This window comes from Pantherophis guttatus, chromosome 15, assembly GCF_059756535.1.
Source record: "Pantherophis guttatus breed Tessera chromosome 15, ASM5975653v1, whole genome shotgun sequence".
NCBI lineage: Eukaryota > Metazoa > Chordata > Lepidosauria > Squamata > Colubridae > Pantherophis > Pantherophis guttatus.
In genome coordinates, this window is record NC_142077.1 from 7,655,559 (window position 1) to 7,678,446 (window position 22,888).

The 22,888-nt window shown below is 53.5% G+C and overlaps 1 protein-coding gene across 7 annotated transcripts in view; it reads right to left on the reverse strand.

Moving 5' to 3' along the window:
- Positions 1-211: 211 nt before the first annotated feature.
- CASZ1 (castor zinc finger 1) overlaps positions 212-22,888 on the reverse strand; it is a 337,439-nt gene continuing 314,762 nt past the window's right edge. For 4 of the 7 annotated variants that reach the window (XM_087878963.1, XM_087878960.1, XM_087878961.1 and 1 more), the window contains 12 exons: positions 21,746-22,614; positions 20,250-20,394; positions 19,199-19,262; positions 17,118-17,281; positions 14,463-14,585; positions 12,878-13,204; positions 11,973-12,171; positions 10,808-10,979; positions 7,023-7,171; positions 5,791-6,025; positions 4,670-4,969; positions 212-3,240 (listed from right to left, as the gene is read on the reverse strand). In XM_087878963.1, coding sequence (XP_087735089.1) covers positions 2,051-3,240; positions 4,670-4,969; positions 5,791-6,025; positions 7,023-7,171; positions 10,808-10,979; positions 11,973-12,171; positions 12,878-13,204; positions 14,463-14,585; positions 17,118-17,281; positions 19,199-19,262; positions 20,250-20,394; positions 21,746-22,614 — 3,937 coding nt within the window. In that variant the 3' untranslated portion in view covers positions 212-2,050. The remainder of the gene's footprint in view (positions 3,241-4,669; positions 4,970-5,790; positions 6,026-7,022; positions 7,172-10,807; positions 10,980-11,972; positions 12,172-12,877; positions 13,205-14,462; positions 14,586-17,117; positions 17,282-19,198; positions 19,263-20,249; positions 20,395-21,745; positions 22,615-22,888) is intronic. The other 3 variants (XM_087878962.1, XM_087878965.1, XM_087878964.1) reach the window with 3 other exon arrangements.

Sequence of the window (22,888 nt, forward strand, 5' to 3'; positions counted from 1 at the left end):
GTAGCTAAGCAAAGGCCTTGTTTGTCAAGGCAGATTCTCGGAGTGTGATCTGAAACGGCTCCTTCTCGTCGTTCTAGCTGTAACTCTCCAATTCTTTCTCTCGCTCTATTCTATATATATCTATATATATATATATATCTAATAGCAACTTTTAAAGGGGGGAAAATGCAACACGGCCGTCATTTTCTGGGACACCTGAAGCGTGTTTTTTTGTTTTGCCATTTTCTTTTCCTTCCTCGCTAGCCTTCAATTTAACAAAAAGTTCCTGGATTACATTCGTCACTTTTTGTTTGCACCGCGAAGTGATTTCCGGTTTTCCTGGTTTTTTGTTTGTTTGTTTGCAGCCCAACAGCACAGACACAAGACACAAGGAAGAGAAGGGCCGTCGCCGACTGCAAAAACCTCGGCCATCAAGTATCCGAAGTGAAAGACCTCCGGGAGGGCTTCCCCCTGTCCCCCGTCCCCCCCCCCCCCGAGGCAAAGCAGGATCTGTTCCCTTCTGAGGGTAGGGGGCTTGAGCAGGTTCCTTGGCTGGGATGTGCCTGGACTTCTCCGCCCCCCCCCTCTCCGCTGTTTTGGGGGCCGGAGCGCTAGGTCTTCCCAGTCTCCAATTCTGGACTGGGAAGACTTGTAAGTGCTGGCCCCGGATCGGGTGCAGAAGAGCGAGCCAAAGATCCCCCTGCCTTGGCCGAGGCCTTCAGGGGAAGATGCCAAAAGGGGCCTGGGTCTCCCTCCTGCTCCTCCTCCGGCAACGGAGCCAAGATGGGGCTGTGCTTGAAAGACCTTCAAGGCACCGGGGGAGTGGGGGTGGGGAGCCTGTGGTCAGCTCTTCTCCCCTTTCTGCAGGCTGGCCCCTTGGCTTGGCTTTCTCCCCATCCTCCGGAGGTTGGGCTGCTTTACAGCTCCGCCTCCTTTCCTTCAATGCCCCGCCCTCCCCAGCCAGAGGTCCATCAGAAGGAGACCCTCCAGCTCCGGGCGTGAGGCTCACATTACAAAGCAGTTCCTTCTTCCTTAGAAAAATTAGTAACTTATTACTATTATTATTATTATTATCACCGTCCTTATTATTACGACCGATATTTCATTCCCCAGCCTGGATCGATTCGTCTCGTGTTTTCCCCACCTCTTGTTTTTGTTTTTGTTTTTTTTGCTTTTCTTTTAAAAAAAAAAAAAAAAAAAACCACAACTGATAATAAATACCCCTGTTCCAAGCATTCCCAGCTGCCTGAGACTCCCGTTTCTCCTGTTCATTTGATGCCGGAGAAAAGGGGAAAGAAAGGAATAGGAATATAAGTGATACCGGAACCCACCCCGTCCCCCTAATTCCACCCCCCCGCTTTCCCGGTGGCAAAAGGACTCGGCTTGCAGCTTAGCAGAACCTGATCCAGCTTTGCCGCTATATATATATCTATATCTACATCTATAGATATATAGATATATCTATATTTCATATGACTTAACGCTCTTCTTCCCGCCTCGTATCCCCCGCCAGATGCTAGCTGCCTGCCCCCCCCGCCCGTCTCCCTGAGAATGGGAGGAGTATAAGAGGACAAATGAACACACACCGGAGTCGAAGGGTTAAAAACCATTCCTGCCTTCCCACCTCCGCGAAGAGAAGGGGGCAGGCCGCTTCCTGCCACGGGGAGCAGCACATCCATCCAGAAGCGGGAGGGTCAGTCCTTCTGCATCACGAGACCACCATGCTCTGCCTGCTGCCCCCCCCTGTAAACATGTGCACCCCAACAGATGGGTCCTCCTGCTGCCCCCATCCCACCCCACCCTATCCCCAGGATGCGGCTGCTGCTGCCGCTGCTTGCTCCTCTCCGGCTCCATCATGTCTCCGTGTCGTGTGTGGTCCAAGAATCAGTGCTTCCCTCCGCCTCTCGCGCACCTTCAGGGATAGAGTCGGTTTTGCTGCTCGCTGGCCATTCTAGCATTCGTTCTTGCCTCTCCCCCCTCAACAGAGCAAGGTCTCCTGTTCATGCAGTTTTTGCTTTCTCCACTCGCCGAGGCCAAACCCCCACGCCCACCGCTACTGTGTGGCTGCTCCTTAAGGGGCCGGGGCTGGCTCGCCGGAAGGCGTGGAAGCGTCTCTGGGATCCGCGGTAGAGGAAACGGCCTCCTCCAGTTCGCTAACGTCTTTGGCGGGCAGGCCCTCCCCGTCAGGGAGCGACTCTTCCGAATCGGTGTTCAGATCCTCTTCCTCCTCTTCCTCGTCTTCGTCGTCCTCCTCATCCTCCTCTTCGTCGTCATCCTCCTCATTCATTTCCTCCTCCTCCTCCTCGTCATCGTCGTCGTGGGAAGAGTCGTCCTCTTCTTCCACGTTGCCGCAGCTGGCCAGGAAGCGCTTGCTGGCGGCAGGGGCCAGGATCTCCCCTGGGGCGGAAGGGAGGCCGCCCGTGCCCTCAGGGGGCTTCTGGCTGAGGTCCACGGAGTCATTGAGCCCCACGCCTGCCGCGTTCTGCAGGAAGAAGAGGGAGCTCTTGGCGTCTGTGCTCAGGTTGAGGGAGCTGTCCAGGTTGACAGAAGTGCTCTGGGCCTCGTACTCCATGGGGGCAGCGGGGAGGCCCTCGGGCCCTGGAGAGATGGCCGGCAGCTCTCCCCGCTCCTGCTTCTCGTGCTTGCGCTTGTGCGAGTCCATCTGTGACATGCCCACCACGGTGTGCTTGCACCCGGGGTAGGTGCAGTGGAAGTGCGAGCACTTGAGTTTGTATTTGCACTCGGGCACTTCGCAGTCCACACTGGAGCTGAACTGGCAGAAGCCGGCGGCACTGATCACGTCCTGTTTGCCGTGGTGCTTGCGGTGGGCTGTCACTTTGGTGCTGTCGGTGCAGCGGAAGCCGCAGCGCAGGCAGTGGAAGTGCGTGCTGTTGCCGGAGAACTGGCAGTCGGGGAAGTGGCAGCTGAGGGAGGACTTGAAGCGCTTGAAGTCGTCCAGCACCAGATTGTCCACCCGGTCGTGGTGCTGTGCGTGCTTGTACATGTGGGTGCGACCGCAGAATTTATACCCGCAATTCTCCCGGGTGCAGTGGTAGTGCGTGACCTTGAGGGAGAACTGGCAGTTGGCGTCTTTGCAGTCCTCGTACAGGTCGTACCGCCGGAAGCCCTCCAGCATCATCCCCTCGTCCAGCATCTTGCGGGAGGAGGGCGTCTTGCGGCGCTTGCCGAAGGGAGACATGTCCTCGATGATCCAGAAGCGCTTCTTGGCCCCCGCGGCGGTTGGCATGGTGATGGTGTTCCCTGGGGAATAAAGGCAGAGTTTGGCATTGTGGAGAGGCAAACGCCCCCTTTTTTCTTCCGGACCCTCCCCCATAATTAGTCAAAAGCATTTTGTTTTGGCTAATATAGCGCAAGTTTTTGTTTAAATTGCCAGGTTGCGGTAGAGCAAATCTAGGTCCTGTCTCTAAGCGAGACCCAGGAGAGGCGCCTCCTCTATGGGACGGAAGTCAGGGGTCCTTGGTGCTCTCTGAGCTGGCTTGTTTTCTAGCGGACGCTTCATGACCCTAACTAGGCAGTAGTGGGATCCTTCCGGTTTAACAACTGGTCCGAACCGGTAGAATCCCACCCCTGTAACTAGGTAACATGTTCAATGCTAATCAATGACTAGCACTGATAATGTTACCTAGTTAGGTTAACGAAACGTCTACATGAAAAGACCTGGATGGTCTCAAATCCTCTAAACTTTTTTAAGGTTTTGAAAAGCTGCTTCCTACTCCACCCATTTACCTTGGGGTTGGGCAGGAGGATCTGTGATTCCACCTGTACGGCTGAGTGTTTGAATGGCCTTCCGGAGGGGGGTGGGGGTTTGTTTTCATCACATTTCACAATTTACTTTTTAGGATTTCTTTTGGTAGAAACCACGTTCCTCTGCCGAGGACTGTTCAGACTAGCACGTTCCCACCAGAGAGTGCCTTTTACACAGCCCGCAAGATTATCTTCCTCTTATTGTGAGCGTTATGCTCCCCAGGACTTCCTCTAATTTTGGTCTGAATTCCTCTTAAGATAAGAAGAATTAAGAGATTTTTTTTAACCGTGCATCCGTCGCTCCTAAGTCTGCGTGTAGGAACCATTCGGAACTCGTGGCTGTTGATCATTTAAAGAAAATGTCTGGGGTTTTACCAGTGATGAAATTCAAATTTTTTTTACTACCGGTTCTGTGGGCGTGGCTTGGTGGGCGTGGTGTGGCAAGGATACTGCAAAATCTCCATTCCCACACCACTCCAGGGGAAGGATACTGCAAAATCCCCATTCCCTCCCCACTCCTGGGGGAAGGATACCGCAAAATCTCCATTCCCACCCCGCTCCTGGGGGAAGGATATTGCAAAATCCCCATTCCCACCCGACTGGGGCCAGCCAGAGTTGGTATTTGCCGGTTCTCCGAACTACTCAAAATTTCCGCTACCGGTTCTCCAGAAACTGTCAGAACCTGCTGAATAGCACCCCTGGGTTTTACGTGAGGCCGGTGACATCTTTGCTCTTGCAACCTTTTAGATGACTGGGCATCAGGTGGGTGAGCCTGGCAATGCCAGGAAGCCAGAACTGGTCCAGAAGACAGCCGAAAGACCGCTGCCAGTCTGGAAGGCTGGTTATTGTTGGAGCCCTGGCCGGTGATGCTGGGGAGGGGAGGTAATGTTGGGGTAGCGTTACGAGAAAGCGGAGATCGGATTACCTGCTGCATCCTGCACTAGCGGGACGTCGCTTTTGACTGGACTGGCAAGGATGGGTGAGAGCCCTGTCGAGCTGGCGGTGGGCAAGGCAATGCCCCTGCTGGATCCCAGGGTGGCACTTAGCAGAGAGTATGAGACACACGACGGAGAGAAGAGGTAGGGCAGGGAGGGGAGGGGAGATCTGAGCAGGGCTTGTGAGAAAGAGGGAGGCAGAGATGGCGGTGGTGGTGGTGGAGCATTGTGGCTAACATCGTCACCAGCAGCAGCAGGAGGAGGAGGAGGAGGAAGAGCAGCCAGGCAGCCTGGAGAAACGTGGAAAGAAAAAAAAAATAGCAGGAAAAGAAAAACAAAACAACCACCAGAAAAGAAAAAAAAAAAGAAGGAAAAAAAAAAGGAAACAGGACCAAAAATAAGACCCCGAGAAGTGTTAAGCCACACGATGAAAAATGGAGGACACATTCACAGGTACGACGACAGGACCAGAGAAGAGGAGGAGATGGAAAAGGGAGTGATGAGCAGCAGCAGCACAGCAGCACGACAGCAGAAGGAGAGTCTCCGTGAGGGCATCCGGAACACCCCAACCGGGGCAGGCGGGGCAGCAGGTCTGCCAGGGAGACGAGGGGTGTGTGGTGTATGAATGGTCAAATCGAAGTCAGGGAAGGACTGGCTCCTTCTCGGGCCTGGCTCATCCAGGGAGGCCCACGGCATTCCCCGGTGTAGGGGGTGGGGTGGGGGATGTCGACGGACACTCCAGCCGCCTCCCAGAAGTTCAGGCCCTTCAACGGCCGCTCTGGGCCGTATGCCTGTTTTGCAAGTGATTCATTGGAGGTGAACGTTAATCGATGCAACGCTGGAGATTTTCAGTCAAAGGCATTGACTTTCTGTCCCTGCCAGCGTCTTCGGGCCCGGCTCTCCTGGCTTAAGCTTTTCAGAGCCCTCGGACGTACCAGTTACCTGGCGAGGCTCTTTCACAAATCCCTCGTCCCGCCATGTGGGACGCCGCTCAGAGCCCTCCACGTTTGAGAAAGAAGACCGCCTGACCCAGAGGGCACAGCCTCTCGCAGGGTCCCAGCCCGGAGCTGGGGAGCTGTATGTGTGTGTGTGTGTGTGTTAGGACACTCACCTGCTGAGGTGCTCTCGTTGCCCACCGGGGTGCTGGAGCAGCTGCGGTCCATGTTCGACGACTCCGAGGAGATGGCGCCGGGGCTGCATCCCGCGTAATCGAAGTACTCCTCCGTCTCGGGGTCCATCAGGCTGGGGGCTCCCTGAAAGGAGGCAGGATTCCCTGATGAAGCCGGGCTGGGGGCCAGGCTGCTCACTTGTGGGTGGCTGTCATTTCTAGCAGTGTGGCCCACCACCTACAGCAAGACAACGGAGGGGGCAGGGGTGACTTTCGGGGAAAATCTGGCTGCTTTCTGCCTCTCTTCCTGAAAGCAAAGGTGGGGCCAAGGTTGCCTGGAGCTACAGGTATCTTTCCCCCTCCCAATTAGGTGGATCCTAACCTCCTGCCCTGTGTGGTGTGTGTTTGTGACACAGGAGACGCCGCACAGCCCTTTTACACTGCAAAGCAGCCCTTTCCGTGCAGGAAGGAAGCGGAGGACGCAGCGACAATCCTGAGCTTCCGCCTGAACCCCAAACGCTGCATTGCGCTCCTGAAATTTGGAGTGGGGTGTGTGTGTGTGTCTGCCCCTCTCCAGAGGCCTGTGAGAAACCGCTGAGGAATTGTGACTTTTAATATCCCACGAGGGAAAAGTCAGTAAGCGCACGGGGGTGGTAATCCCATTAAGCCACATTTAATTTCTGGAGCTCTAATTGAATTTTAGTTCGTTAAAACCAGAACTTATGTTTAGGTCCAGGCGTGGGGAACTTTTCGGAGGGCCAGTTCGCCCTTCATGTCCGCTGCCCTCCGGAAGCAACTTCAGATGCTCCTGGGGGATTTCACTGCTTCGCGGGAAGCTGTTCCTGTCCTACCCACCCCCTCGACGCAGGTCAGGATGCGTAGAGGGCAATTTGGGGGGCAAATGCTGGTGGAGAGCGGGAGCAGCCGGAGCTAGATGGCCCCACAGCCGAGGCTTTCCTGCTTACCGTGTTCCTAAGTGCTGTCCCTGAAAACAGTGAAGCCATGGCTGGGGGGGGGGGGGAAGCGATCCTCTGGGGCAGTGATGCTATTCAACCAGTTCTATCAGGTTCGGGCAAATCGGTAGCGGCGGCTACGGGGGACTCCACCCACCCACCTGGACGTCATCACGTCCCGTTTTGGACTCTGTGCATGCACAGAACGTCCTGCTCACGTACGGAGGTGGCACGCGCGCTCCCATTTGTAAGTGAATACCAGCCCTGCTCCGGGGGAGTCACCTGAGTGGGAACGCGGTCGAAGTTCTTCCCCAGCATCCTTCTCATGTGCTTCCTGGCATGGGACGTCATCTGGTGCTTCAGCAGGAAGGAGAACTGGCAGCCCTCGCGGATGCAATGGAAGTGGCTGTTGACCTGGTTGTATTTGCAGCCTGGAAGGGAAGGGAAAAAGAGTCGCGAATCGCACAAGCCGGGCAACCAACGTCTTGGACTCAGGAGCAGATGCCGCCCCAGGGACGGGCCAGACGCTGCTCTTGGTCCGAGCTCAGGAGGAAAGAGCTTCGGAGCAGCTCCCCATAGCTGATTGAGAACCCCAGAGGGAAGGGAGCAGTGGCGAAATCCTCCGCGGGTTGCCACCGGTTTGCTGCCCACACATGCACAGTGTGCACCAAATGCGCACCAAAAGGAGCTGTTTAAAGGTAAGTAGAACAGCGAGGGGGGGAGGAACAGCTGTGCTGCATGATTTAGATTTCCTGCTTTTTAGAGAATACAAATCGCGCGGCACAGCTGATCGTCAGAAATACCAGTCTCGACGAACCGGTAGATTTTATTACTACCGGTTCACCCAAACCGGTGCGAACCGGTAGCATTTCACCCCTGGAAGGGAGACTGTTTTCTGAGGGCCTCTGCCCCATAGCGATGGGGGCTGATGTGGGAGTGGGGGATGCTGGGACCCGAGTTTGGCATTTCCACGATTTGGGAATTAAATCTCTTTCTGCCCCCTCCTGAGAATTTGCCTTCCCATGTTTGCAAAACATCCGAAGAAGGCAAAGAGGGATGCCTCCCCTCCACACAAGTCGAACAAAGCAGGGAGATCCCTGAAAGGGAGATCGACCTGGGATCCAGCCCTAGATGAGCCCAGGCTGAGCAACGGCCCCCCAACCCCCACCCCGAAGCTGCCTGTCTCCTTTGCGGAGGGTCAACGAAGGTCAACAGGCGACCGAGAGGGACATTTCTGAGATAACCCAAATGACTTACCGAGAACGGCCTAAGTCAAACCCGGCTGCATTTAATTTATTAATTGGCAGGTTGAACAAATTAAAACTGATCAGTTTTTAAAGGGCTTAATTGGAAAGCCGTTTTAAATTTATGAAAATTACCGATGCCAGGGGCCGTCTTAAAAGTGGCGTTCCTTGTTTTGCACACGCGGGAAAGAGAGAGAGAGAGAAAGAGAGAGAGAGAGAGAGAGAGAGAGAAAGGCCCTCTCGGATGCTGCCTGCTATAACTTTTATTTAATTATTTCCAGGATTTATTAGTTGCCTTATAGCAAATACTCTCTCAGCATGACATACAATGAAAACACAAATAAAATCCAAAATCCATATACATCTCGTCAGAAGCGGCATAATAAAGCCATCAATTAAAAAGCAGCGGAGGTTAAAAAACAGGCACCAGCCATCCGTGTCGCCCCCACGACAAGCTCTAAAGCCCCCCCATCCTCAAAGCCAGAAGCTGCTTTGAAATGTAACCTGCCGGGGGAAAGACGGACATAAAAGGCCCTTGTGGTACCCCCCCCCATTATGTACGGACTTGGATGTATTTGGGGGGCAATGGGGTGAATTAATTGATGCAGAAGCCACGGGTTCTTTTTAAGACACGGACAGCTCTCATGCCAGCCTGCAAACCATGCTTTGCCACTGGAAGGGCATTGCCAAGTTGGCGTTTCTGGAGTTCCTCTCCTTCCCTCCTCCCCCCTTTACACACAATGCCCCCTCCCTCCAGCCCTGTCCCCTCCTTCCTGCTCTCTGCTCTGCTGGGGGCGCGTCCGGGATGACTGGCAGCAGGCAGGCAGGACAAGACTTGTTCGTTGCTGGGGCAGCCGAGTGTCGGGTATCGTCGGCTGGTTTTGTGTGGCCTGGCGATGTGCCGGACGGCAGCCAACCAACCGCCAAGCCTCTTGGCATTCCTCAGCCAGGAGCCAGGTAAGGGGCAGCCCAGGGCCTTGTTGTCTGTTGCTCCAGTTACAGCCGTGCCTTGCTATCAACCCCGGGCTAAATGCTTGATGGATTACAAAATTGAGTCTACGGAAATCCAGTAGATTTTTGGAAATATGAGATGGAGTAGCTTTCCCCCCCACCTCTCCTGGCCTTCTGAATCTTCTGGGGTGCTTTCGCGTGGTACCCCTTGTCCTACCCACAGCCTTGAGTGGGGTTCAGGAGGGGGCAAGGATGCCAGGCACGCAAAGGGGCACCCATTTTTCCAGTTCCCTCCAGTATCCAGAGGTGGTGGGGTGAAGAAGATTTGGGGACCCCCTGGGCCTCTCCTGAATGAACCGCCTCCTTTTCTCTTGTAGGGGGCCAAGGGGGGGGATAAAGACTGAACACCCTCCCCCCCCGGGTTTCTGCAGCTGAAGCTGAGCAGCCAAGGGGGGAAGTGCCCTTCCGCAGACTGAGAAGCAGCCGTAGCCGTCGGAACATATAAACACATATGGTGGGATTGTGATAGTGCACAAAAAAATACGGGACATGGTCAGTGGTGGGATTCAAGTAATTTAACACCCGGTTCTCTGCCCTAATGATTTCTTCTAGCAACCAGTTTGCCAAACTGCTCAGAAAGTTAACAACTGGTTCTCCCGAAATGGTGCAAACTGGCTGAATCCCGCCACTGGACATGGTGTTTAGAGGAATTAGAGCACTTTTGAATGTAAATTTAGACATAGTCACCAAGAATTGCATTATTGGTGCTGGTGGAACAACGGGATATAAATGAAACAACAACAAAAAAAGGAATTGATTGTAAATTTGATAATGGCAGCTAGATGAGCGATGGTTAAATATTGGGGACGGAAATTGGGATATTCAAAGGAATGAGTGGCATAATGAAATTTGGAGCATGGCAACAAATGACAAATTAACAGCAGAAATTAAATTTAAAAAAGGGTTGATCAAAGCAAACAATTATAATGAAATAGGGGGGGGATTTTATAAAATAAGTGTTGGTGGAAGGCAAAGGGAATAAACCTACTCAAGAATATACGTTGTTTTGGAGGGGATAAGGGCACAATTGTATATTGTATTTGTATATTGTATATTTTTGTATATAATAATTGTATATTATATTATATATTGTATATCTTTTAATTGGTGGCCAGCCTATCCGGGCACTGCCACCGACTGGGGCTCCCTTATTTTAACTGATAGAGGAACTGGGGCAGATGGGGGGGGGAGGCTGGCCCCACCTTATTACTGGAAAACTCAGCTGCCAGCCACGCCCGCTGCCTCCGTGTAACTTTGGCCGCTTCGATGTGCTGCTGCTTCGCCAGGGAGTTGGCATCAGAGAAGGCAGGGCCGCCCTCGCTGCCAGCGCAAGCCCACGCCTAAGGCAGGGCCATCTGGGGGAATACTGGGACAATGTTACTATTCTGGGATGTCCCGGGTGAGCCTTCCAGTGTGAAAACCGGGCACTTGGCACAAAGGACTAGCAAGGAATGGTGGAGCAGTTTCTAATTGTTGGGTTTTTTTTTTCTCTCGCCCCCTTGGAATCTGACGGCCAGCAGAAAGGGTTTGTGCCCACTTCCAGGAGAAGGAAAGACGGACGGCTGGCTCGGCCTCGTCTGGCGGCGTCGTCACAGCCCGGGACTTCAATATTTGAGCTGCTTATCGGGGAAGGAGGAGCCGCCGATCAAAGGGACTAATTCAAGTCGAATAAAACTTGACAAGTTGAAAAACCGGCTTGTCTGCTTAAATTGCCCGAAAAAAAAGAAAGAAAGAAAGAAAGCTGGAAGGAAAAGCGAGCGAGAGGCGGCTCAGGGGTGGCTCATCAGTGTCCCGCCATCCCGTCCCGCTTACCCAGCCTGCCGCATTCTTCCCGTTTGGTGAAGTACTTGAAACCGTTGGCGGCTCTCCGCTCGGCCTTCTCGTGTTTCTTCACGTGCCAGGGCAGCTTAGTGGTGATGTTGGTGACGAAGAAGCAGCCGGGGCGAAGGCAGTGGTAATGCCCCCGCATGCGGAACTCACAGTGCTGCAGGAGAGGAGGGAAGGAGGGTCAGGCTTGTGCGAAAAGCCCCCTCATCTCCAGGCCAAAGGACCCCCCCCCCAAAAAAAACACCTTGCATGAGAGCTGCTGGCCAGGAGAACTCTCTGGTGCCTCAGTTTCCCTGATACATGCCTCTCCCTTCCTCACATATAGATCTCTGGTCATTGAGAAAGCACTTCATCCCTGCAAGGTTTGTAAGGGGGGGGGGGCTCTGAATCTCCCACACTTTCTTCCCGATTCGCTGGCAAACACCATTTCCCTGCCCCACCCCATCCTAGACCCCCTCCCCCAGGAATTCTTGGAAGGGGGAATCCTTCCTCTCCCAGGTAGTCTTTGGCCTTGAAAATAGAGGAGCTCTTGCCCCACAGATTTGAGAAGGGCATAGGTAGAAGGGCATAGGTAGTCCTCGACTTACGACCACAATTGAGCCCCAAATTTCCATTGCTAAATTGAGACATCAATTAAGGGGAGTTGTGCCTCATTTCTCCGCCATTCTTGCCACCGCTGTCACGTGAATCGCTGCCAATGGTTAAGTTAAGTAACACGGCCATTAAGCCAATGTGGCTTCCCCATCGACTTTGTACGTCAACAAAGTCGCAAGAAGGGACTGCGTGTCCCCGGGACGCGGCAACCGTCATAAATACGAAAACCGGTTGCCAAGCTTATGAGCTTTGACCACCTGAGCGCGGGGATGCTGCAATGGTTTTAAGTGTGAGTAGAGGGTCATAAGTCGCTTTGTTCAAGTGCTGTTGTAACTTTGAACAGTTGCTAGAACTGTTATAAGTCGAGGACTATCTCTACCTGGTGGAGACCAGGCAGGACGGGCGAATCTTCCTCTTCTAATTTCTCACGGGTCCTTCCTCCAACCCACCCACCCACACCCAGTTTTCTCTCTCTCTCTCTCTCTCCCTCTCTCTCTCTCTCTCTCTCTCTCTCTCTCTCTCTCTCTCTCTCTCGGGACCGTCCCGTGGGGCTTACCTGGTTTGGGCAGAGACACTGCAGGGAGTAATAAGCGAATTGATCGCGCACGTTCACCAGGTTGTTGTTGGGGTTGATGTGGTCGAGGCAGTGGGACTCGGCCTTCCCCGAGGTTTTGCACACGTATTTGCAGTTCCCAAAGAGACAGTGGAAGTGGAATTTGTTGGCATACTTGCAGTCCGTGGCCAGGCAAGGATCGCTGGAGGAGAGACCCAAAATGAGCCCTTCTGGCTTAACAGGGACGGCGTTGTGGTCTGTCGGCTGCTGGTCCCTTCAGCAACCGAATCGGAGGAGGAGGAGGAGGTGTGGGAGTCAGGGCCATCAAGGCAACCTGAGAGCTCCGAGGGGGGAGAGGGAATGGAGCTGGCAGAGAGAGAGAGAGACGGAGGCGGAGCCTGGGCCATCCGTCAGCCCTTAGATGGAGAGTCAACAGCTCCTAGGTCTGGAGGTGGCTGATGAGGAGGAGGAGGAACAGCTGGGTCCAGTGCCTGACTACAGATGTGCAGAAGGCAGAGGAGAGGAGAGCAGTGGAAATCTATGGGCCGGTCCTTGGGACGGAAGAGCAACCACTGCTAGCGAAGCCCCCATTCTAGCTCTGGGGATAAAAGGCAGGGGGCGGAGATGAATAGATGTGGCAGACAACTATTCATCTTCCGGACGGACGGACTTGTCAGCCTGAGAGGGTAACTTTTTGCCGGGGCTGCCGGCGCTCCTAATAAAGGAATCTTTTGAGTTCACTTTAGAGGGTTTGTCGTGTTTTGGGAGCTGGGTCAGAACAGACGGTTGCCGGCTTGCCCTCCCAGAGCACCCTAGCCAGTTGGGGGCGTCCCAGTGACCAAAGGACACCTCGAGCTCAGGTCACCCAACCCTGGATCCCACATCGCCCGTCCAAAAGAGCCACTCACTTCTCTTGGAACTGGAGGAAGCCCGGCTTGACCTGAGGCTTGGCGTTCTCCAGGGAAGTGGTGGCCATCGGGGAGGTGGCCAACCCGGGCCCCGAGACAGGCAGCTGAGACATGGTGGAAGCCAGCTGTTTCCAGGCCAGGAGCGTAGGAGCGGACGGCACGCTAGCCGGACATGCGGTGGGCCCCTCGGCGGCCGAGGCGGTGGCCAGAATGGCGGACGTGGCGGATGGAGAGGAAGGGGGGATGGATGTCTTGCTCTCTGCCGGAGTCGGGAAAGCGTGCTCTGAGGTTCCCTTTGCGACGCCTCCCTCTGTTCGGAAGTGGAAACTACAGAGAGGGGTGATGAGAGAGAGAGAGAGAGAGAGAGAGAGAGGCCCATCAGCCACAGATGTTGACAACTAGCGCAGCTCGTTCAGTTGCCCCATTTAGGTATCATTTAGTGGTCTCCTGCTCGTTTCTGAACAGGAGCTGTTAGTGGTGGCTTCTACTGAATTCCTAAGACTGATTCTGGGGAAATTCACAATTTTTTTAAAAAAATGTCATTATGACATACAGGGACACACACACACACACACACAAATCATGCCTCTTTAGTGTTCCAATCAGGAAAGGCAGTTCACAAAGGCCACGGGAAGCCGGTGTCACAAAACCCAAGACAGATCTCACGGGTGTGTCCACCCCACCCACCCCAAATCACACAGCAGCCGAGGATATATCTTCTTCATTATGCCCTCGATCCAGGAAACTGGGCTGAGCGAATACTGCCGTGTTCGGTCTAAGGCACTGCCTGTATCCACGATGAGTTGAAGCCACCATTGTCGGCTGGTGCTCGTGTTTCCCATTTCACAGGCGTGGAGACCGAGACCAAGAGATCGTTGAAGTTCGGTTGGAGATGTGACTTGAAGTGGAGGTGGTGGCCCTTTCAGCGTTATGCTTACAAGGAAGGAGCCGTGCCAGGGGGGGTCTGTCTGGGTCCAGGCAGGCCATCAACAATGCCTCCCCCCCCTGGCAGAATTGGGGGGAGGGGAGACGGGGACAGATGCTCCTATGATTGTTTACTGTTTGTGTATATTGGCTTTTTATTTCTGTAAACCGCCCAGACTCACCGAGAGCGAGTGGGAGGCCGTATACATCGTCTTAAACCTACACACAGATCCCACTGCCTGTGACCATCTCTGCCACCTCCATTCTTCCTTCTCTGAGGCCTGAAGGCAATGGTGGGTTTCTACCGGTTCGGCCCGGTTCGGACAATTTGGTAGCGACGATGGTGAGCTGAGAGTGAACCGGTTCTCTCTGACAGTTAGGTTGGCCCTCCTGCCCGCCTCTGCATTATACCTACCTTATATTTGGTCATTTTTAGCCCAGCTGAAAGGTGTGGCAGAGCGGATTGCCGCATCTCAGCTGTTTCGCAATACACTGCGCTGGCACAGAGTGCAAGTTTGCAAAGCGTGTGCATGATGCGAACTGGTGGTAACACCGGTTGAAACCCACCACTGCCTGAAGAGATTTAAAAAGAACACAGATACACACACACACACACACACACACACACACCAGCCGCGAGGGAGCGATGCCTGGGACTTACTTGGCGTGCTTCACCGCTCCGTCCACAGTGCTGAAGAGAGCGCCGCACTCTTCCACCACACAGTGGAAATGCACCTTGTGCAGGAAGTCACACTGGGCATCGCAGAAATCCTTGGTGCCAAACCTGCCAAAGGAGAAGGAGGAGGGGAAGCCTGAAACTCCACAGGGCATCCGTTCGGCGTGCCCTTGCACCCTGGGCTCTGCACCCCTCCCCGGTGATTCAGGCCCTTCCTTAGCCCTACCTGGAGGCCAAACTGGGACACACACACCCGCTCCCCCTCCCCCTCCAGTTGCCTCCTTGGTCCAGAGTCTCCCTCCTCCCCATTTTAAAGATGGCTTCCAATCCGCCGGTCTCATTTTGCAAGCAGCAGGAAATCTTCATTCTTGGCTTGGCTTCGAACGGGAGGCAAGGACGCCCCTTCCTTCGGCTGAAGAAGCATAATGGCCCGATTGATCGGGCAGATAAGTGCGGGACAAAGAGTGGTGGGGGGGGAGTCCTGCCGGACAAGGAAGAAGCTGGGCTATAATTTCCTAGGAGGGTCAATCTTTTAATTAACTGGTTGGCTTTGAATTGGCTGAATTTAAATACATTTACATACTGAAAAACACAGATGAAGGTGTCCTTTTCGTGGAAAAGAAAGCAACACCATTTCTAATATATAGAATGGAAACAGAATAACAGAGTTGGAAGGGACCTTGGAGGTCTTCTAGTCCAACCCCCCACTTAGGCAGGAAACCCTACACCACTTCAGACAATATATATAGATATATAATCTGATTTGAAAAAAAAAAATTATCGAGCCTTTTCTTACCATGGCTTAAAAAAAATAAATAAATAAAAGCAGTCTGGAGGTTGATCTTTATTTTTTATTAGTTCGGCCTTCCCTGGGAGTAAGGCAGCTGGGATTCCCCACAGATCTGGTTGTCGAAGGCTCATATCTTTAAGGAGATGATCGTAGTGTCACACGCACAGAAGTCGCACGCAACATCAGAACCACTCAAGACCTTTCGGTGGGGGGGGGCGGGGGGGGGAACAAATCACTTTTCAATGACAGGAAGACCAGAGGAGGGGGAAGGGAAATGTAATTCATCGGGTTCTCCAGCTGGCATTTCTTAACTTGGTTAAGAGCCTTGGTAGTACAGTGGTCTAAAGCACCCTGTTATTAAGACCAGCTGCCTGCAATTACTGCAGGTTCGAATCTCGCCAGGCTCAAGGTTGACTCAGCCTTCCATCCTTCTGAGGTAGGTAAAATGAGGACCCGGTTTGTGGGGGCAATAAACTGACTTTGTATAAAAAAGAACACCGCTTTGGGGGGAGGGCGAAAGCCCTACTAAGCAGGTATATACAAGAGTATGAAGGCTATTGCTTAAAAAGCATTGTAAGCCGCCCTGAGTCTCCGGAGAAGGGCGGCATATAAATCAAATTTTTAAAAAAACCAAAAAACCAAAACTCAGGTGTTTCCTAAAGAGGTTCAAGTACCGACAGTGGTGGTTGGGGAAGGTGGGGTTGGAAGGAGCCTTCTGGACTCAGAGGTGGGCTTCAAAAATTTGAGCAAGGGTTTCTCTGCCTGGTGGCTGGGTGGGTGTGGCCAAGTCAGCCTCCTGCACCACAGCAGGAGGCTGACTTGGCTCCCCAGGCTCCGGAGATTTTCCTCGAGCCTCTGGTTGGGCGAAAACGGCCTCCCCAGGCTCCGGAGGCCCTCTGGAGGCCAGAAACAGGCCCGTTTCTGGCCTTCCTGAACTTCCAATAGGCCCGTTATTCGCCCTTCCCGAGCCTCCGCGTGCGCCCTGCAGTTACCTGCATCCAAAACGGGCCACGTGGGGACTCCTGGGAGGGCCGGGGTGGGATGGGCGGGGCCAGCCAGAAGTGGAATCTGGGGTTTCTCCGAACCGCACAGAATCTTAGCTAGAGGTTCTCCCGAACCCCTAGCAGCTCACCCCTGCCTTGACCTCTCCTTCTGTAGAGAAAGTCAGCTTGGTCTGAAGGCCGACTGGCCTGAATCAAACAAAATAACCCACAAGAAAAGGAAGAGCTCAGCAAACGGAAGAAGAGATTGGACATTAAGAAGAGACCGGACAGTTTCCTGCCTGAGCAGCGGGTTGGACTAGACGACCTCCAGAGTCCCTTCCAACTCTGCTATTCTATATTCTATGAACTAAGGCAAAGGGCAATTCCAGGGAACGATGTGAGAGGGACTGGATGATGCTTCTTGAAACCAAAAAGCCCTGATTTTAGAATGCCAGGCATACCCGGCTGGCTCTTCCAGGCAGGCTCTGAAATTTTTCAAATGCAGAGAACTCTGTCGATTCGACTTCCACTTTTAGTTGTGCTAAGCCTGCTTTACGCCCGTTGATTGAGGCTGTTTTTATTGCGGAGGTCTTTATGGAAGCTAAGGGAGGGTTAAATTCCATTAACGGGCAAAATAACTCGAGTCCTGGGAAGTGATGATGCTTGAAATACTGGAAGCTAACCAGGGCCCTGGCACTGTGCCCTCCACGCTGCTTTGGTGCCCAATGCAAGAGTCGCCCTGGAGAAGCCGTAGAGGGGCAGGGAAGGCTCCTTGCAGCCTGGCTCTGAGGCCTTCGGTGGGGCAGCGCTGGCCTCCAAGCAGCCCTTTCTCCTCCTTTGACCCAGGCGAGGTCTTCCTGCCCTCACCTGCGCAGATACATCTTCCAGGGCTCCGCAAGCTTCTCCTGAACCAGAGCCTTCACTGTCTTGCCCAGATACTGGGTGGCATCTCCCGCAGCTGCCAGGTGCCCGCCATCGCTCTCCCCCTTCAAACCGAGGAGGTTCCCCAAGTTCGGGTTATTCTGAGACATCTGTGGGCAGAAAAGGGAGCTTGGCGTTAGGGGAGAAAGTCCAGAACTTCCTAAGTGTATCTCTAGGAGAAAAGTCTTGAGTGGAGTGGCTGAGGACTCCTGAACTCGGCCAATGAAAGGAGTCCCTGAGGATTTTATTCCGCTAGTCGTTGCCGAATATAGGGGGTTGGTGCTCATCTCCGTCTCAAGGCCATTGACCAAAACTGTCTGAAGACATTTCCATGGTCGTGTGGCATGACGTCACGGAGCGCTGTTACTTTCCCACCGAAGTGGTACCTATTTATCTACTCGCGCTTGCAAGCTTTCGAACTGCTACTTTGGCAGGAGCTGAGGTGAGGAGGGGAGCTCACCCTGTCGTGTGGCGTTCGGGTCTCGAACCCAGAGTTTTAACCCCCGATCATCAATTATACTCTCCCGGAGCAGTTCGAAGCAAGCTGCTGAACACCCATCATCCCCAGCAAGCTTGGCTTATGGGGGGAGGGGGGATTGGTCTGAATGAATCCCCCTCCTCGTGGGTTGGGCTATTCCCCTCCTCTCTCTCTCTCTCTCTCTCTCCCTCTCTCTCCTGAGTCAGAGGAAGCATTTTGCTGATCCTATGACGGAAGGACAAGATCCTTTGCTATCATAGGAACCCTGGTGGTGCAGTGATCAGAATGCCGCATTGCAGGCTGACTCTGCCGACTGCCAGCAGTTTGATTCCAACCGTCTCAAGGTTGACTCAGTCTTCCATCCTTCTGAGATGGGTAAAATGAGGACCCAGATTGTTGAGGGGCAATAGGCCGCTTAGAGAGGGCTGTAAAAGCACGGTAAAGCAGTATATAAGTCTAAGGGCTATTGCTATCACTTCCAGTAAGGTGGTTAATGCTAGCCTTAATCAGAAGCCAGTTTGAAAGTTGGCAGGGTTTAAACTACACCGCTGGCCACGGGTGAAGGCCAAGGCTTGCTAATTCCTCCCAAACTGTGAGGGGCGGCAGAAAGTCAAGTTCAAGAAAGCACTGGAGAGCTGGGGGACACACACACACACACACAGAGACCCCTCAAAAGCCTGGGGAGAACGGACGCAGCTCCAAGCAAAATCACAAGAGTCCTTCTGGGAAGTTTTCAGCCCTGACTGAATGGCAGATTCAGAGCGAAGACGAAAACCCCAACTTTGGCTTTTGAGGAGAAGCAGTTCCTCCGAGCGGACCTGGCTATGTAAGGCAGCAAGACAAAACGCTCTAGCCAAAATTGTATTTAACATTTACAGGAGGAGGTCAGGAGGTGGGGGGGAACATCACAGACGGATGCATAATTTAAATAATGCTCTTCGTAAAAAAGGATCCGCGTGCCCTTTTTTTGTTGTTGTTTTTTTTTAATAAAAGCGAAATACTTTCAAGAGAAATCTCGCTAGCTCCGAATTTTGGTGGCTTTTTTTCCCTCTCTCCTTTCTTTTCCATTCTCGGGGAAAAAAAATAAATGAAAGGGGTGGGGGGGAAGAAGATTCCTCCACCCCTTCCGAAACTTTTAAGGTAAACGACACGGCACACTCGTAAAGCAAAACAAGAAGTGGCTGGCTCTAAAATTTTTTAAAAAAAACCACACACACACACACACACAACCAGCCCATTCAAAGTCCTCCTCCTTCCAGGGGGGGAGGGTGGAGTGGGGGGGTGGAGAGAGAGAGAGAGAGAGAGAGGGTGTCAGGGGCTGCGATATATTTCTTCAGCCAGTTCATTAAATTAATTCGTAAGCAGTGGCTCTGAAATTATACCCGATGAAAAATGGTCTCAAAATTTAAATGGTACAAACTCATCTTATTAGAGGCAAAACATTAAAAAACAAACGCATTTCCCCCCCCACCTTCTCTTGCCACGGCGGCTTTAATTTCTCTGGGTGGGGTGGGGGGGAAATGAAAGGCGCGTGATGGATGGCTCTTACCTTATTCATAAGCGAGGATAAAAGAGATGAATTTGCCGAGACTGTGTGGCCATTTGATTCATTACTGGAACACACAAACCAATAGGGTTTAGTTAAGATGTGCATAGGGGAGCTGCAATTAATTCTCCTTTCAAATTGGCAACCCCTTTCCCCGCCTTCCACCTGATGCGTACGAAGGACCAGGAGGCGAGGAAGCCCACCTTTCTCCCGGCCGAGTCACCCTCGCTGCCAGGGAAAGGCCTCAACCAGGCTCAGTCCCCGAGGAGCTCAGGGAGGTCACTCCTAGGCTTCCTTCTTCCCCCGGGGAATCCAGCGTTTCCTTTCTCTCAGGGAATGAGGGAGACCGACTGGATAGCTCATACAGAAGCATCCCAAGCAGAGGTGGTATTCAGCCGGTTCGCACCGGTTCGCTGGAACCGCTTGCGGAAATCATGGGTGGGCCTGTCCACCGGCCCCGGCTCTATGCCATCCTATTTAGGCACGTTTTTGAGGCTGGGCGCGTATGTGGAAGGCCCGTGTGAGAGCGAAGTGCATGCACGGAAGGCAGACACGTGCGCAAACCGGGCGTGCATGCACGAAGCTAGCGCGCATGTGGGGAGGGTGAACTGGTAGTAACAATGTGAAACCCACTGCTGACCCCAACCTCCCCTTCTAAACATGATCCCAGATGGGAGCCTTCTCCTCTCCACTATGTAAGCCTTCTCCTCTCCACTCTGTAAGGAGGCCGACGGGCTCAGAAGATGGAGAGGCTAGCGGGGAAGGCTGCCTCATAGCTCAGCCACGACGGTCAACTCTGGCTGGGAGGCCCGAGACACACCAGGGTCACCGAAAAGCTTAGCCACTGGGGTCTCCTTCCTTGGAGTGGGAAGTATCTCCACTCACAAAGACCTCCAAACACCTCTTTCTTTCTGCAGCTCAAAAGGAGAGGCAACCTCCAGGTGTCTTGGGCCCAGCTGGGCTGGCCAACAGCAAGGGTTGTTTTGGGGGAAGGGCCATGTCCCCAAGTTGGGTTGTTCATTCTCCTCTGCTCTGGTGGCCCACCCTTTCTTACCCGTGATCTTTCATTCTAAGGTCCAGGCTGTGTTCCTGCAAGGAGGAGTCTTGAGCTGTGGCGGATCCCGAGCCGGGATTCTCAACCACCTCGGACTTCATCTGCGTTGGGTTGAACCGTCCAGGTGTGATGGGCTGCCCGTTTCCTGCACCCATGAAAGAGGATAAGTTGGGGGGGGGAAGAGGGAGAGAAAGAAAGACCCACAATGTGTCACTAAATAAAGTCATGGAAATCAACCCACAATAAAGCTCAGCCGTTAAGAAATAATGCATCGGTTTAAAATATAACACACAGACACACAAACACACACACACAGAGAAAATAACTCTTCCTCCCCCCCGCCCACCCCCCACCCAGGCCGTGTGGGGAAGAGAGGGAGAGAGGCTGGGTTAGCTGGTCAGCATTTATTGCCAAGCTGACGTGATGGGGTCCGACGTCCATCCCGGTGTGGAAATTCTTCCAAGTGATAATTATTGCAAAAATTATGTCAAAGTTGTCCGGGCTGTGGGCTCTTTAAAGGAGGACGGACGGAAGGAGCGAGGGGGAGATCTGATGCTCTGTGCAAGCTGTCATAACTCATTTGTGGGGCTGCCTCTTAAACGTTTATTAAAGATGCCTTTAACGTTGAGGCAATGTGGCAGCTCGGGGCTGCTAGTCAAGACCCTTTCCCGTTCCCCAGTCTGCATGTTGCCTTGGTGACTGGTACCGGTCTCTCCACTGAGCATGCCCAGAAGGAACGTCTGCCATGTCAGCTCGATCGAAAATGACACCCAATCCCATTGGTTCCAACCCGCCTGACCACCCCCCATCCCCAAACGCAGGGTCTCCACCAAGCGGCCTCCTTGGCCTGCCTCCCTCTTCCCAAACCGCCGACTCTCATTTGGCAAAAAAGCAAAGGGGTTCCCCAAAAGGAGGCCGAGACCACCACCCCCCCCAACAAGCGAAGGCAAGGAGAAGGGCCCTGCGTGCGGGGAAGGATGAAACCACGACAGGGGAAAAGTTGCTGATGGGAATGTGTCTGCTGAGTTTCTCGCCACTACGCTGACTAAAATATTAATTTGCCCAGAGGCACTTCGGCTGATGGGGAACTGCTCCACCGACAGCAAGTGGCTTTTTATTAAAAAAATAAATAAATAAATAAAGGGAAGAAAAAAAAGATCCATCAATGACCTCTCTCCTTGTTAAGGAAGATTCCTCCTCCCTGTTTTTTTTTTTAAAAATAATATGAAGAATAAAAAGCTTCCTGGGAAATTGGATATTCTTCCTCCTGTGCCGTGAGACCTAGTCCCAGCTGGACTTGAAAAGATGGGAAAAATACCCGATTCCAGTCCATCGGAAGGAGTACTTGTGAGCTGCCCAAAATGTTGATCTTCAGATCTCATTTTAATGGCAGGTGATCCCTCCTTCTGGGCAATGGCTTGCCAGCGCCCCCCCCCCACTTTGGAATTTCCCCTTTGAACTGGTCCAAGGAAAGAGTGCGTGCCGAGGGGACTCACCTGCCTCCATCGACACTGAGGACTTCAGAGCTGCCGCCGCTAACCGAGCCATCATGGGCGAAATCAACCCTTTGCTGGCTGAGATCTTCTCCATGATGGAAGCCGCTGGAGTCGGTGAAGAGGTGGCCGCTCCCTCGCCAGAACCCGAGAGAGCCGGGGAAGGCGAACCGGCTGAAGACGCTGGATTGGTACTCGGCGTGCCAGCACCTAGCAAGCTGCTAGAGCTGGCGGACAGTTGGGCCGAGACCCGGCCGGGGAGCATGGGGAAGTAAGAGCCTGCCGTTCCTGGAAGCGCTGCGTTGGGCAGGGCCAGGGCCAAAGGGATATTGCTTGGGAGAGCTTGAGAGAGCAGGGTGGGCATTTTGGAAGTCGAGGGCATATTGCCGGTGGGTTTGCTGGCGGCTTGCGAGGCGGCCAGCTCTGCGGCCGAGGTGGAAGGGGTGCCCGGCACAATCAAGGAGACGGAAGACTGTTGACTGGTGGGAGAGGCACTCAGGCTGGAGTTCTTTGAGCTTATGGCGGAGAAATCGATCAGGTCGTCATTGCTGGACTCCTCCTGCTCGTTCTCCTTGGCGCCCATCAGCGAGGCGGGCAAGCCCAGCATGCCCGAGCTGCGGATGTGCCGGCGCTCGTGTTTGCGCTTGTGCGAGGTCATCTGGCTGGTGGAGGTGAAGGTGAAGCCACAGCCGGGCCGGATGCAGTGGAAGTGGTTGGTGGCCTTGCTGTAAACGCAGCCCTCGTACTTGCACTCCTCGTACTTGTAGAACTTTTTGAAGCCGTCCTTAGCGTAGGCGTCGTCCTTGATGTGGTAGCTCTTGTGCTTCTCGATGTCGCACTTGTTCTTGAAAGTGAAGGTGCAACCGGGCCGCCTGTGGGAGAGAAAAGGATGGGTCAGGCCCAGGAAGAGCCCTTTCACATGCTTTGCCCCACGGGACGGTGATGTCTCCCTGAAACGGCCGATCCCTCAGAGCTAGAGGCTGGGCAGCTGAGCGTGTCCTGCCTTGGTGTCTTGGCTCTGCAGGATTTCAGACAGAAATCCACTAGAACTGGAGTCCCCAACCCCCAAGTTGCGGTCCACTACCGGGCTGTAAGGTGTTCAGAACCGGGCTATCCAAAACAGCAAGTGCACACCCATGTACTGCC